Raw genomic sequence first — 15,132 nt, forward strand, 5'->3', positions numbered from 1 at the left:
GTGCTCTCATGCTAACTGCTCGTGAAGATCGTCAAGCGGATGAGTTGCTGAATTCGTTAACTGACTTGGACTCGGTTACACTACTGCTGCAACGGGAAAACCTCTATCTCGACGAAGTGCGAAGTGTGTTTGATGTTGTATTGGACGAACATCCTGCAATGGCCAATCGAATTGCCCCAAATGCAAGAACTGTGCAAGATCTGGATTTTGAAAATTGCATTGTCAAAATTTTGGAAGGTCGTGAATTCGACCTTACGCCACAAGAACGTGCAAGTGCTGTGAGTTTGCTCAAGAGGTCCGCCACCCGCGAAGCGACTACAGCACCCGCCTCCACTTTGGCCGAGCGCGCTGCTATTCGCATGGCCAACGCACCAGCAGCGTCGGATTACATGGACCTTCGCTTCCTTCGTCCAACCTCCAACATCTGCGAGAGATTTTTTTCGGTTGTGAAGCATGCCTTGTCGGACAACCGCAGTCGAATTTTGCCAAAAAATATTGAGGCTCAAATGTTTCTGCATTTTAATGCAGAATTCTGGACCGCTGAAGACATTCGCGATTTGACGGACGCCGAAGTTGAAGACTAAGTCACATTTTGTTTGCATGTACGAGTTGGAATAATTCGAATAATTCATTTTTCATTTCCTGTCAAAGAATAACTTATTCTTGTCCTTGTCACTTTTGAATGAATACTGAATATCATTTTGGTCATCCCTGGTTACAGGGCTATGGAGTACAGGGGTCCGAAGTTACAGGGCTACGGTTTCGGCATGGGAAAAATGTGTTGGAACGGGTAATTAATAAACATATGATCGGAAGTAATACTCGAAAATTCTCCAAACTGACCTGATTTAGTATTCCCTATTAAGTACGCTCGGAAAGTCTCCCTATTGCGCAAAGTTGCTCGAAAATGCTCCATTTTGAGGCCTCGCTCGGAAATAATCCATCGTTTGCTCGATCTAATGCGCACACCTGAGAGATAGTGCCTCATTAAAGCCCGTGGTAGATCGAAGTCGATCGGGAACGTGAAGTAGATGAACATGAGTGTTCGTGGCGAGTCATGGTAGTTTAGCATTCGTGACGTGGTGATCATTGCAGGTCGTGGTGGCATACATGTATTGGCAGTGGTGGCAAATCGTACTTGGTTGGTTGTGGAGGTAGTGGTACAGTAGGTAGTGGTAGGTCGTAAGCTGTGTTGGCATGTACGCGGTGGGATGTTGGGTCGTCCATAGTCCTGGGAGATCGTGAGGTGCCGTAGGTTCAACCTGGTTGGTTGTGGTGGCAGGCACGTGTTTACACACTGAGTGGCGGTTAGTACGTGGTAGACCGTGGTAGTGGCAGATAATCGGATAAACGCAGGGAGAAGAGGGTCAGGAAGGATGGCGGTTACCTAACACCTGTTCTCACTCGCCTTTCCTGATATGACTATAACTAAGGATTCGTTCAGTCGAGCGTTCGGTTTCAGGCCAACATTTTACGTCAGCTGATCCGATATTATTGAGTTCAACGTACCCGTGGATTCAATACGCACCACGGGTGTTGAAAGGATTACTTGCGCGAGACATGCGGCATTCGCGACGTTGATAGCTTGCATGGACCAACGATAAATTGTCTTTCTTGTCAGTTTTTCCACACGACAAGGGTGATGTTGACACTCCTTGCATCGAATCTTCTGCGGCCAAGGCCACCACCAAACATCCTATGGGTAGAATTGTCCCAAATGGCGTCTGTAATTTAACGGTGGGACTTGTGGAGGAATTACTATGTCGATGTGGAAGACGAACTCAACGCGAACCTTGAAGCAAAACCCACGTGCATTACATTTTGTTCTTTCCTGTAGTTGATAACACTTACAACCTCCGATTGGAAATGATTGATAGGTTTACCGGTTACGTGCAATTATTACTATATTATACAGGTATTATCATATTTGCTGTACCACATATCTCCACCTCAACCTCTATAATCAGATAAGTCCAGGAGAAATCAGATATAGGTGTACAGAAATTATTCGGAAGCACAGTGAAAATTAAGCATCACTCGTGATCGATTTTAACCATATCTTCTAAGATATTCTAATTAGGACTCTCTAAGCATTAAAATCGGATTTCTAGTGAAATTCTCTACCTGGAAGTATACCCATTCAAGGCAAAAACCTATTTTGACTGTACAGTTCTTCAAGGTCAACAAAGTGACCCCTATCAATCATTTCCAATCGGAGGTAGTATATCGATTGGCCTAAAAGACAAAACAACGGATTTCAAGTTTGCTTGAGATATAAACTACTTGTAGTACGTACTACTCCGTCCCAAATTACCTCCACGGTTCACCTCGAGTTTTGCCACAAAATCATTTTTATTACGAGGATTAATTTAAATATGTCCTAAATCAGACTGATGATCTTTGTGTAGCGTGAAATGCCTCTTGTGAAGAATCAATAATGGTCAAGCCAATTGGCCCAAACTACTTACATGAGCATTGCCAATATAGAGGACGAAGACTGCCATCATGGTTACGCCATGGAAGTCTGCCTGACTCGAGCAGAACGGAGGCGATGAGTACTCACATAACATAGTATAACTATATTGTAGAGATTACGCCACCATTGTGTATGTATATTGTTACCCATTTGACCATACATTAATCAAGTCCGGTGAGTGATTTAAATTCTGCCCTGAGGAGCAATATTCTTTTGATGATAGAGTGCACATTATCCAACAAACCTGCAATATAAATATGAGCAAGCAAAACACCGAATTTCCAGCTTCTCATTGGTACTAATTTCGTACAAATTGGGTAAATGAGTCAAATTTTGAGGTGAGTCGAAGTTGAAACGTGGAGGTAATTTGGGACGGAGTAGCTGCTAGTGTAACGGTTAAAATCCTAGTATTTCATAATGGACCCTGGGTTCGTATCTAGCTATGTATTATCTGATTATTGGGTAGTTACATGTACGAACGCTCTAACGAAACCCTCCCGGACTTGATTTAATATAAGTACTCGGAGTTTTCTATGAAATAGAAGAAATGACAACTCTGTGGCGCTCGAATCGAATCGTCCAGCATCCATGTTAAGCCAAACTTACACTTAATGGAAAGCACCACTTTCTTATAATGTGTTTTTATTGGAGTCTCCTATTTAAGCCAAACTTACATTTAATGGAAAGCACCACTTTCTTTCAATGTGTTTTTATTGTTGTTGGAGACTCCTATTTACGCTGCCACCTCTCAAAATCCTGAGATACCATTACAAAGTCTCTAAACTGTAGTCCTGACGCACACACACCGTGCAGCTATTGAGCTCGATAATTTGGCCGCTTCGGTAAATTTTGGATCCGTCCAGCAAGCCTTCATCGTACGTGTTGGATACAGTAGGTCCGCATTCAATCAAAGCAACCTGCTGGTGAGTACCGTGATTGACAACTGTAACTCGAACTCATTGCAAAATCTATTGAAACACGATATGACCGAGAAAGAATGATCACTTGTTGCACGAGCATATTCTTCATCACTGACAATCGATTCAAGCAGCACATAACTCTTTAGCGTAGTTCTCCCGGTAGCATACTTTAACATCCGTGGCGCCCGTCGGCTCGTTTGAAATCGACAGGGCTCAGTGGCTCAGTCAAAGTGCGAGCAAACGCTAAGGAGCGCGTCGTCGTGAAGGTACCAAGCGCCGAAAACGTCCCGAGGCTGCGAGAGTATCAGCGAACTAAAATCTCAGTGCCGCTCGGATGTGACGTTTTAGATTGAGTAGACCAGTGGACGACTGGCCTGGGTGGTGCGCTCCTGGCGCGCCATCGATGCTTGCCATCCCACGTTACCTGGATGCATGTGGTGTCCCAACGTCACTTTTGAGTTCAAGAGTGGACGGCAAACTGTAATGGTGTGGGGAGCTATTGGCTTCAATAATGGATCTTGGTCGTTAGTTGTTATTGATGGCAAAATGAAGTCTACGGACTACCTGGAGCTCCTGGAGGAGCAATTACCGGACAACTTTTCCAAATTGGCCTTGCCCGTCGACTTTGTCTTCCAACAAGACAACGCCCCTATCCATAAGGCCAACAATGTCATGGGTTTTTTGGACGAAAACGCTATTCAAACGCTTGCCCCCCCCCCAAAACCCAGACCTCAAACCCTTGAGCATATTTGGGAAGAAATTGGTCGAAAACTTCGAGTTTCGCCCGCATCTTCGTTTGGAAACCTGCAATTGAAGATCGAGAAATTGGGGGATGAATTTCGTGGGATTACATCCGCAATTTGATACATTCTATGCCTAAGCGATTGCAAATGGTTATTGCAGCGAAAGGTGGCCATACGAAGTATTAGTACATAATGACTTGAAGTTTCGAATCCACAATATAGTTCAAGACATTCATCGATATCATTCTTGTATTTGATTGGTTAACGCAGGAGCTTTCCAGTGAACACTTTCGATTTGTCGCTCCAGAAACACCTTGTGAGATATTGCAAAAATAGAAAATAGATTATTTTTCTTGATTGTATTTGTTCAGATATTTTTTTATATCGCACCTACTGTATTAACTTTGCCGCTCCTGCGGCTGGGCCCAGAGCGCGGTGGCTGGCGAAGGAATGGCCCACTCTGCGCATGTATTACAACTCCGACCGTGAACTTAGCCAAATGCGAAAATCCCGGTCTCAAATCGATGCCTCGGACGGGTTTTTGAGCTTTGACGTGGAATTCACAGGTCTACAAATTATGTTCGCGGAGCGTTCACATGAACTGCTGGCGTTTCCCATCGCTGGTGTCATCCGCGTGCTTCGTCATGGCCTCAACTGTCTGCATTTTGATGACGACCAGGTTCGACTAGTATTTCTACGTAAGTACGTAGCTTCACGTAGCTTTGAGGATTGAGTGGACACTTCCCTGAGTAGGCAAGGTGGATCAGGTAGCCAACACGCGATACTTGCTAAGTTTCTTACAGCCATCCCTGAGACGCCATGTGGAATCTTCTGCAAGGGTACTTTCACGAAGCCGATCGGTGCGTGATGGTGTTTTGATGCATGCAACAAGACGAAGCCGAGCCACGGCTCCAACGTCGACAGAAGCATGTCATGGAGTGGTTGGATTATTCCAAACGGGAGCGGGCATCAGAATGAAAAAGTCGGCGTGTTTGTAGGCTTAGTCATTCGACGAGCAACCCCCACGGCCACCACAACCCGTACCCTTGTGATTACAATGAACCGGGGAGAAAGCCTGCCAGGGTTGCAACCAAATTGCGATGAAGCCGTCTTGCGAAAATTATTAAATTGTTTTGGATGCCAATAGTTGATTGGGCAAAATTGCTGTAACGTAAAATGTCGCAGATCGTTGCGAAAATGCAAACGTGCGTTTCAGCACTCGGCAACCAGCGCAATGGATTCAGGAGGGAAGGTTCTCGGGGTAAACCCCGGGGTAAATCCCCCTCCTGAATCCATTGCGCTGGTTGCCGAGTGCTGAAACGCACGTTTGCATTTTCGCAACGATCTGCGAACAGGGGGGTTTACCCCGAGAACCCTCCCACCGAGCACAAGAAGATTAGCGACATACTACAATGCATAAATCCAATTACAATACTACAATTTCGAGGAAGAGCCTTCTCAAATGCTTTCCTAATGCAGTCTTTGGTGATCACGTCCCATGCCTTTATGGAGCACTTTATCATTGCAAGGAGCTTTTCGGTAGCGGTAACCACCGGCTCCTCCTCAAGCCACAACATTCTCATAATGCCCATAACCCCGACATCTAGCGGTTGACAGACACTTGTGCAGTTGGGAGGCAGTGGTTCCAACACGCTGAACACCTCCTCTACAACAGCTTGGATTGACTCAGGGGTCACATGGGCGTCAAAATTGTCCCCCAAAAGGACACTTGACCCGCCAATATACGCCGGAAGCATGTCAAAGTACGTTCGCCAATCTCGGCCATCCATCCAACCCTTCTCCTACACCTCGTATAGGTGGCCTTCAGGGTAGGTGGTAAGCTCTTTCTTTTCGGTCGTCCCGCCAGAAACCCCACGCACAACGAACAGAATTGGAAGTTTGCTACCTAGTACAGTAAGCAGAAGTCAGTACAGTTAGCAGAAGTCGTTCAATTTGTCGAACGGTTCGCACGACATGTCAGAATGTAATCCGGTCGGAATGCTTTTGGGAGACGTCCCGTTTCGCCGACTTGCCGATCTCAGCCCAGATTATTTTAGCCGGCATATCATAGTAGACAGCAGTCTCGCCAGCATTGAGAATGTCCGCCAGGGGTTGTTCGTTGTATTTGTTCCAGAACGTGGCTGAAAACTTGTGACGGATGCGTGTCATTTCGAGTTCGGCGAGCTTCGTGTGAGTGGGTACGCGCTGGCTGAAGTTGTATCGTTTTCCGAATCCTTGGCACAGCCGCAGAAGAAACGTGTATCCAGCTTGGCTGCGGTGTAGGTTTGGAGCGAGTCCTTGTAGTGCTGCTTCATGAACGTTAGCATGTGCAAGCTCGTCAAGATGTGCTCTTCCCACCTGACGTCGTTCATGAACGTCAGAAGGTCATGGTGAAACGGGATGATTGACTTGGCTCCTTGTCCACCAAGAGTCGTGAGCTTTTTGTTGCTTTAGTATCCGTAAGCTCTGTGTGCTGACGGTGCCACGCCCACAGTGTGGCCCGTGGAAATCCATTCAGTACACAGAACTTACGGAAACTAAAACCGCTGTCCTTGAATTGGGCTAGCAGCAACCGCTTCTCGGCGATGGTGTATGACTGTTGTCGTTGCGTTGGCATTGAAATGGCGAAGTGCCAGGATGTCGAGTTTGACTTTTGAAATCCTCAAACATGGTATGTCGTGATTGGCTCAGTCGAAATTAATTCAGTTTGGGAAGTAGGCGAATTTTCAATTAAAATAGATCGATTTATGGAGGTGGCCAAGTTTTTCGGGGCGCCGGCTTTCTCCCCAGTTCATTGTTCTAGTACGTCCTAGGCTCGTACAAACGATAGGTACTTGAGCTTGGACGAAGTGGCAGCCGAATGCGGCGTGGACCAGTCTGATTTCAATGACGACGAGCCTGCCAAGAAGGAAGCGTTGGAGGCGTTTGTGGCCGCAAAACTCGCGACTTTGCTGCCACGTTCAACGACCGATTCGTAATCCAGTTTTCATGCAAGTTCAACGACGTCCAGAGTACTGTTGGTAGTCGTAGTACTAATAGTTCCTCACAGATGGCGAGGAACACATACACTGTATTCTCGACAAGAGTTATATACTAGTAGTACTTATATATATATACTTATTGACTGTGAAGTACTTCGTACTACGTAGTATTTACTAACACTGTCTGTAAGTAAGCCCTGTTCGGGCAACTTCTAACGGGGCACCTTCTAAAGTTAGTATAAGTTAAAAATAGAATAATTTATTCTGAAAGGATCTGGTCAAACTGTACAGTAGTACGTTAACAAGGACAGGAATGATCTTTCAGAAATATTATATAAATCATTCATTCTGCGAAGACCGGGGTAGGTACAGTGTTTGGGGGGCGTCGTCGGTTCATTTATTCATAGCCGCCGTGATCGACCTATGTCTTAACTATTCCAACGTAGTCAGTCAGTCGTCGCAGCACCACAATCCGTAATTCTGGATAGAATTGTCGTTCAATTACTTCCGAACTCTAGTACCGGTACCGGTATGTATAAATACCTACTTACACGACTGCGCGTCGTGGTTGATTCGTTAAAAGGTCTTCGTCGGGCGCGATGACCATGACGTCCGAGCCCACAATGGACGCTCGGGACTTGCGTCGTTGGCGGGGGAGTTGCAGCGGCACCACCGCTTCGTCCTGGGCATCGTCAAGTTCAGAAAAGTACGAGCCCAGCATGGTGCAAAGTGCCGTGGCCAGCGACGTGGCGGTGAGCGACGTGACCCAAAATGCGTAGCCCCACCGTTGGATGCAGCTACCCATGACGATTCCCGCCAGTCCGGTGGAAATATACCTATACATACATAGCATATTATTCGCCAGATGCGATCAAAACACACATGTGGCGTTGGATGCTTTCTTTACCCCACGGCCGTGAAGAGACCGACGGCGCTGGCAGAAATGTCCTCGGGCAAGTCGGCGGGCACGGTGTAACTGAGCAGGGTGTAGTTGCCAAGGAGGAATACGCTGACGAGAAACACCAACACCCCGAGAAACGGCGTCGAGATGGACGGAGCCAGCGCGTACAGCAAGAGGAAGGCCCCAGCTTGAAACGTGGAGAAGAGCACGATGGGCGGCATCCGCTTGGATTCAAACATGGTGTCGCTGATGTAGCCACAAAGAAGCCCCCCCACAAACCCCCCCAGCGTCCATGCACCCCCAAGGATCGCGTGGTCGTCTGCGGTGAGGGGTACAGGGCGGACACTGTCGAAGAACGAGTACATCCAGTTGAGCAGACCGTCGCGGGCCCAGCTGAGGCAGAATACCGCGGCGAGGTACCCCAACAACGTGCGGTTTTGAAGCAAGGCCCAGATGGACGGACGGCGTCGGTTTGGCGGTAGGACCGGCGCCTTTAAGCGCGATGACGAGAGGGCATTCGTAGGGGGCGGGACGTTTGCGACGCACGTGAACACGACGACACTTATCACGAGCAGCAGCACCGCCGGAATAAAAAACAGATACGACCACCCGAACGACGTAATGATCGAATGACCCGAGCCAAGGGCAAGGTAGTACCCGCTGGCCACAAAGATGTTGAACACCCCTACGAATATATACATGCCAACTTCGTTATGCCCAATCCCAGCGCTCGAACGATGCAAGACGACGGAAGGGCGATGGAGAAGTACAAGAGAGAGAGCGAGAGAAGTGGGGAATGTATAGTACCAGAAAAGATACCGCGCTCGCTGGGCGCGTACCACATGGCGTTGATTTTCACCACGGCACTCGTGCCAAAGCCTTGCAATGCCACGTTTGAGGCAAAGAGCAGCATGAACGGAAGCTGCGACGACGATTTGGTCGCGAAGAGGCAACCCAAGATCAAATTACACACGCCAGCACCCACACAGGCCACGAGCATGCCAGTGTGTCCCCCCATTCGGTCGGTCCATTGGCCTACCAAAACGGTGATATGTGAACGAGGTTTGGGATGCAGAAATACTGTGTACCTGTTAATGGCGCGGTCAACGCATACGCCCAAGATCCCGATGAGATAATCCTACGAGGCATGATGATCATGTGAGAAATTCGTGCATTGATGTGGAAGGAAGTGGTGTACCAGCCCATGTCGGTGGCCGTCATGTTGAGCTCTTGGCGCACGCTTTCGATGTTACCCGCGGCAATCTGGTCGTCATTCACATCAGTGGACATGACAAGATGTTGTGTAGGAGATATCGTACGTTGTAGCGAGCCATGTAGAATGCTGCATACGCTATGCCTAGAGGCAACCAATTCGCCATGCGTCGCCATCTATGAAAGACGTAGGTTTGAGTCAGCGGTCAAGCGAAGAGAAGAAGGCGAGGACGATCATATATATGTAATGAAGAACAAAGCAACTACTCCCACATGAACTCATGTACCGGAAGGCTCGTGGATGCAGCCGCTTGCTCACTTGAGTCAGCTCCACATCGAATAGTGTGCCTCCGACGACGAAAATGGCGATCGCCGCGGATACAGCCGACTCGACGGACATGGCGATGGGAATTGGATTGTGAACAACGAAAGGGTGTTTCAAAGATCCAAGGCCAACGAACCGTTATGTACCTGGGTAAGCAGAATGATGTTTGCTGAGATGGGCTGAAGGTACGTTCCAGTATACAAACTTCAAGATAGTTTTCGATGATCGCTGGCTTCGTTACGATCGAGAAGTAATGATGCACATCCTCACTCATCAACAACACGCTCAAGGAACTTCCACGGATGAAAGACAGTTGCTGGTACAGTACAGTGTACAGTGGAGTACTACTACTAGTAGTACTAGTGCTGCAAATTGCATCTGGTACTGTATCAGCAGCAGATGCAATTTGCTTTGGACGCTGCGACACTACCATTTACATCATCCCTCGACATTAACATGAGGAATTCAGCGCCGCCAATCGTTGAGGCCGCTTTCAATCTTGTCAATGAACCAAATCCCTTTTCCTGTGAATCACACAACTTATACTACTGTACAAGTACTACTAGTACGTGGTACTCCGGAGTACTACAAGGTAAACCTCACCGTACAGTAAGTAACATGACAATCGCAATTGTACGTTGTTGGGGTCCCAAAATGACTTGGATTTAGTATGCTCAAGCGTGGGACATGAGCCAGTGAATTGTTCGGATCGCCCACGGCATACAAACTTCAAGTTCCACGGATGGACCCAGGATATCAAGGTGGAGGATATCATGCAAAAAGTGCAAGCAAATACGGGGGTTAATATGGAGAATTCTGGTCGTGGAGGTAATTTATAAAAGGGATATGATGCTCATCGTCGTTGTGCCACAATGGGTTCTAGAAGAAAAGGTGCATTATGCTACGTACATTCGTTGAGAAGCAATCATGGCGGCGATGTTAGCTACCCGTAGCAGCACCGTGCAAGTCCATCGCAGCTCGCAACTCGAAGATGACGACTTGGCACTCATCGACGAGGTCATGGCGGAGAGATGTATCCTTCTGCGTCGCACGTCGCCGTCGGCGATGTGGTCTCCGCGGTCGGGGAGCATGAACAACGCAGACAACAACGTGCCCGCCACTGCCGCGGAAGGCACCGAGGCGTCGCGACCCATGTCATTTGCCGCCAACTCCAAACACTCGCATGACGACACAGAGCATTCCTCGAGTCTGGACTCGATCGACGACGCGGACGATGTTGCTATCCATCGCTCGCACTTGACGCACCCCACGTTAAGCATGCTCCAAAGTTCCGACAGTTTGACCAGCTTTGACGACACCTCTGCATCCTCATGCGATCTCACAGCGCAACCAAAACCTACCGACGTCTTGGGCGACCCGAGCGTCATTGTGGAAGAGGAAGCGAGCGGACGTCGGTCGTCCGTGTCGACCAAGTTTGTGGTCCGGAAAGGGTGGATTGAAAAGTGTGGCCAGCGTTTCAAGACGTGGAAGTGGCGGTACTTTGAGCTCACTCGCGACGGGTGTCTGCGGTACTACACGGCCGAAGACAAGGCCGTGTGCAAAGGCTCGATCCAGGTCGAAAAGACGACCAAGAACGACATTGTCATACAAACTCACGTCAGCTCGCGCGACTTTTTCTTCGTTCTATCCACACCCCTCCGCAACTACCTCCTCTCCACGGCCAGCGAGCGCGCCATGACCCGCTGGATTCGCGCCCTCGAGAGCATTGGTAAGGAGACGGTCGGGAGGTTGCAGTTGTTCAGTGTACCGTACAGTTTTCCCTTCACATCGCATTTGTCAACAATCGGTCGTGTCTTTGCATTTGTCAGTTGACCGTTCAATTTGTTGTTCACTTTGCTGTTCAGTTTACCGTTTACATCGTCTACTGGTACTACTGAAGTAGTTGTCAGTTTACCGTTCACTTTGCCGTTGCTCACTGGTCGATGCTTTGTAGGTGCCCAAGCCGGCCCTGGACGATGGGACCCCCTTCGAAACACAGTGCACTTAACAGTGGACGAAAACCACCAAGCACACAAGTGGCGCGGGTACGACGACCCCCACGACGGGAAAACTCCCATGGCTGGCTTCCTGCTCAAGCGAGGCCACGTGCGGACCAACTGGGTCCAGCGGTATTTCAAGCTCGAAAAGCTCGACCACCACCCCGTGCTTCGGTATACTCATCCTCGTCCGCAAAATCCACCGACCATGCTTATGTTTGTGCTTGTAGGTACTTTTTACACGACGACAGCAGCCGCCACCAGACAGCCAAAGGCGCCATCTCCCTCGTCAACGCGTACCTCAGCCCTGGCATTCCCTGTTGCAGCGACGGCCGGCGTAACTACTTTATGCTGCACAGCGGCTCCCAGGAACTGCATTTGAACGCGCTCACGGAAGGTGACATGCGGCGATGGATCCACGCCCTGGCCAATGCGATTCAAGTTCGCCCGACGAGTCCGCCGAGGCCCATGCACGTGGTCAGCGCGCAAGCTGTCCACGTGACCAAGCAGCTGCCGCGTGTGCATGTGACGTTTGAGTCGAAGCCCGCGTTTGAATCACTGCTGCTCGAGAGTCGGGGGGACGCGCTCGTGGTGTCCCGGACGTCGGGGTTGTGCCCGACGGTGCCGCTGGGGGCGCAGCTCCTCCGTGTGGATGGGGTGTCGGTGGGCCTGACAGTCGACGCCGCGCTGCTGCGCCTAGCGCGCGCCACGTACCCCCTTCCCTGCGAGTTTATCGGTGCCCCCGTCAAGCGTGGGGACATGGTCAAGCGATCGAGGTCATCGAGGACGCTCACGTCGTGGAAGACCCGAGAGGTTGTCGTGGAGCATGGGTTCCTCACCTATCTGGCGTGGCATGAAGTCCGCGACTCGTTCTCGCTTGAGGGGTGCTACCTCCAGCTACCCGACGTGCCCGGCCGGCCGCACTGCGTCGCCGTGGGCCGATCCCCCGCCGACAAATTGGTGCTCCAGGCCGCGTCGGAAGACGAACAGATCTCGTGGGCCGCCACGTTGCACTGCAGCATCGTCATGGCGAGCCAGGGGCTGAGTGTTGCAGGGCTCGACACCAACGAACCGTTTTCCCATTAACTTATAAACCACCCCGTGCAATATCCATCACAGTTGTTCATCCCAGGTGTTTTGTATAGTCGATATAACGTTAGATAGAATACACTGGGGGATTTGAACTGCATGATTGAATCGTTCGATAAAGTACTACATGTACCGGTAGTAGTACGATCTATCAACAGAAATACCTGATGAATATCTGCCCATTGGCGTCGACGATACTGTCCACTCAACGCGGCCATCAGATTTCCAGCGACTTGGTCGGCAGTTGAAAACTTGGCACCAACTTTGCACCATGGCAACCGAGGGACCTTCGAAGAAACGATGGCGCCAAGTGTTGCGGCCTGTTGACCATGGATCTGCAATCAGTGCATATCAGCATGGTATGTACAAGGACCTTCGTGGGCTTGACCAAGTCATTGGAACCACTGGCGCTTTTCTACAGCGACGTGATTTGGGATATACATGAATATGTCCCTCGAGGGAGCATTACAACATGATTATTGTCGCCGGATCGTTTACCCCCCTTCATATCGACTTCTGACGGACGGCTTGATACCGAGGCCAATGATACCAAGTGGGTGTTCAAGTGGTGTGCCTGCCTGTCGCACCTGCGAGAACAAGTCATTGCGTATGCCGTGGTCAACGGAAACCTGCCAATGTTAAGCTTGCTGCCAGTCGAGATGTTGCACGCCGTATCGTACTTGTTACTGGATTTGGCGGCTTTGAATGGTCTGATGCATGTCGTGGAGTTCCTGCATGTTGTGATGGGCCACTACCGGGTACCGGGTAGTTACATTGGCAATGAATCTTGCTGCTGAATATGGCCACCTCGACATATTCTCCGCTATCTCCATCACAACAGAAGTGAAGGTTGTTCAGAGTGGGCTGCTGTGTTTGCTGCCCACTATGGACATTTGGATGTGGTGAGGTTCATTCACACTGAGTATCGTTTACCAACCTCCTTATAACCGCATGGCTGCCGTTAACCAAAATGGACTGGTTGTGGCGACGTATATTCTAGACGTGCTGGGGGTTGCTGATCAGGATTCGACCACGATGTCGCAGGACGGAAGGGCCATTTCGATATGGTCAAGTTGTTGCATCAGCACCACTTTGGTTGTACGACCGATGCGATGAATGCAGCCGCTGGCAATGGCCATCCCGAGGTCGTCCAATGGCAACAAACCCATCGGACCAAATGTTGCTCGGGCCATGGACGGCAACACCCTGATTGCGTAGGGCACTTCTCTGCATCTTCCTTACTTCTTTCTTTCCTTCCATGTTTGTTGATGCATGCATCATGAAGATGGAATACTGACGTGATCGTAGCACGCGGTATGACCACGAAGCATTCAATGGACATTTGGAGATTGTGAAATGTCTCCATGAATATCGTCCAGTCGTCCTGGGCTAGGATGGGTCACCAGTGGAATATGGTGGAGTTTTACGTCTCGCATGAACGTGGAGGTAAATGTCAAACAGGCTTGACGTTGGGGAAGGACGATCATATTCGCTACTACAGGATACTGTATGATGGAATCGAGTTTGGACAAGTCCTACTTACTACTTATCCGGATACTAGTCTTCGAATTGTCCACTTATACAGTTAAAAATCAACAAAAAGTTTCCAAATATTCGGCCAAAAGAACGACACGCTTTTACGTGGGCAATTTTCTGTGAGTTGCGGGGCTATTCAAAACGCAAGAGTCGCCGCCGCTGTGATGTTCAAGTTCCTCAAGAAAAACAAGGGGCTGGAAAACGCTCCATCGGAAGTCGAGATGTTAGAGCATGTGAATGAAGCATGCAGCCACCGCCCAGTGGCGACGTTCGACGTCATGTGTAAATCGGAAACGGACCTGCGCATCACGGTCGAGCGACGCGGTCCTGTCACGTCGACCGCGTACGCGTGGATGGTGACCAAAAGCGACCAGCCGGAAGTGCCCGTGGGGTGTCAAGTAGCCCTTGTGAACGGCGTGACAATTCCGGACTCTTCGTCAGCGTTCTTCGCACTCGACTGCTTTCTGGGCTGGCCGAATTGGTTGACGTTCGTGCTGCCGCCTTACAAGAAGGGCGCAGTGCTCAAGAAATCCAAAGTTGGGTGGGAAAAGTGGAACGATCGCATCCTCGAAGTGCGCGGCGGACGTTTGCGTTACTGGGACGCGTCCGAGCCAGGACGGCGGAAAGGGCACTTCGAAATGCATAATGCCAAGATGAGCTGGGCCAACACCAAGGACCGGCCGTACTGCCTGGCCTTGTCCTTCGCGGACGAGCTGATCGTGGTGTCGCTGTCGAGTGAGTTGGAGCGATTCGAATGGGCCGTGGCGCTCACAGCGGCCATTCAGATGGACACGTCAGGACTGGCGCCGTCGCACCAGGACCAAGTGCGAGTGTCGGCGGATAGTGCGAGTCAGAGGACGACCCACGGCGGGGCGGCGTTATTAGGAGATCGATTCAAGTCTGAAATTCCGTTTTAGTTGGCAATGATGGTGGTGTTTTTGTGTGGGGATAT

At 49.8% G+C, this 15,132-nt stretch overlaps 6 protein-coding genes across 7 annotated transcripts; 4 read left to right on the forward strand and 2 right to left on the reverse strand.

Moving 5' to 3' along the window:
• Positions 1 to 8: 8 nt before the first annotated feature.
• H257_10148 (hypothetical protein) lies at positions 9 to 584 on the forward strand (the record flags this gene model as incomplete). The annotated part of the gene is made up of 1 exon (XM_009836606.1): positions 9 to 584. The coding sequence occupies one exon, from the start codon at positions 9 to 11 to the stop codon at positions 582 to 584; it is 576 nt and encodes a 191-aa protein (XP_009834908.1).
• A 5,720-nt stretch (positions 585 to 6,304) lies between these two features.
• Positions 6,305 to 6,511, reverse strand: H257_10149 (hypothetical protein; the record flags this gene model as incomplete). The annotated part of the gene is made up of 1 exon (XM_009836607.1): positions 6,305 to 6,511. One exon carries the CDS (start codon positions 6,509 to 6,511, stop codon positions 6,305 to 6,307), a length of 207 nt encoding a protein of 68 aa, XP_009834909.1.
• Positions 6,512 to 7,477: 966 nt separating this feature from the next.
• H257_10150 lies at positions 7,478 to 9,655 on the reverse strand. Of its 2 annotated transcripts, XM_009836609.1 has the most exons (8): positions 9,521 to 9,655; positions 9,341 to 9,410; positions 9,220 to 9,284; positions 9,110 to 9,159; positions 8,829 to 9,056; positions 8,028 to 8,706; positions 7,672 to 7,956; positions 7,478 to 7,552 (listed from the first exon to the last, which is right to left on the reverse strand). In XM_009836609.1, the coding sequence occupies exons 1-8, from the start codon at positions 9,631 to 9,633 to the stop codon at positions 7,549 to 7,551; spliced, it is 1,494 nt and encodes a 497-aa protein (XP_009834911.1). In that variant the 5' UTR covers positions 9,634 to 9,655; the 3' UTR covers positions 7,478 to 7,548. The 2 variants fall into 2 exon arrangements, with proteins under 2 accessions (XP_009834911.1, XP_009834910.1); XM_009836608.1 differs by having other exon boundaries at positions 7,478 to 7,956.
• Positions 9,656 to 10,451: 796 nt separating this feature from the next.
• H257_10151 (hypothetical protein) lies at positions 10,452 to 12,668 on the forward strand. Its single transcript, XM_009836610.1, has 3 exons — positions 10,452 to 11,287; positions 11,513 to 11,729; positions 11,786 to 12,668. The coding sequence occupies exons 1-3, from the start codon at positions 10,486 to 10,488 to the stop codon at positions 12,639 to 12,641; spliced, it is 1,875 nt and encodes a 624-aa protein (XP_009834912.1). The 5' UTR covers positions 10,452 to 10,485; the 3' UTR covers positions 12,642 to 12,668.
• Positions 12,669 to 13,303: 635 nt separating this feature from the next.
• Positions 13,304 to 13,862, forward strand: H257_10152 (hypothetical protein; the record flags this gene model as incomplete). Its single annotated transcript, XM_009836611.1, has 2 exons — positions 13,304 to 13,402; positions 13,767 to 13,862. The coding sequence occupies 2 exons, from the start codon at positions 13,304 to 13,306 to the stop codon at positions 13,860 to 13,862; spliced, it is 195 nt and encodes a 64-aa protein (XP_009834913.1).
• Positions 13,863 to 14,292: 430 nt separating this feature from the next.
• Positions 14,293 to 15,129, forward strand: H257_10153 (hypothetical protein). Its single transcript, XM_009836612.1, has one exon. The coding sequence runs from the start codon at positions 14,345 to 14,347 to the stop codon at positions 15,095 to 15,097; it is 753 nt and encodes a 250-aa protein (XP_009834914.1). The 5' UTR covers positions 14,293 to 14,344; the 3' UTR covers positions 15,098 to 15,129.
• The last annotated feature ends 3 nt before the right edge of the window (positions 15,130 to 15,132 follow it).

The sequence above is a fragment of the Aphanomyces astaci genome (genome assembly GCF_000520075.1).
Source record: "Aphanomyces astaci strain APO3 unplaced genomic scaffold supercont1.26, whole genome shotgun sequence".
In the NCBI taxonomy this organism is placed as follows: domain Eukaryota; phylum Oomycota; class Saprolegniomycetes; order Saprolegniales; family Verrucalvaceae; genus Aphanomyces; species Aphanomyces astaci.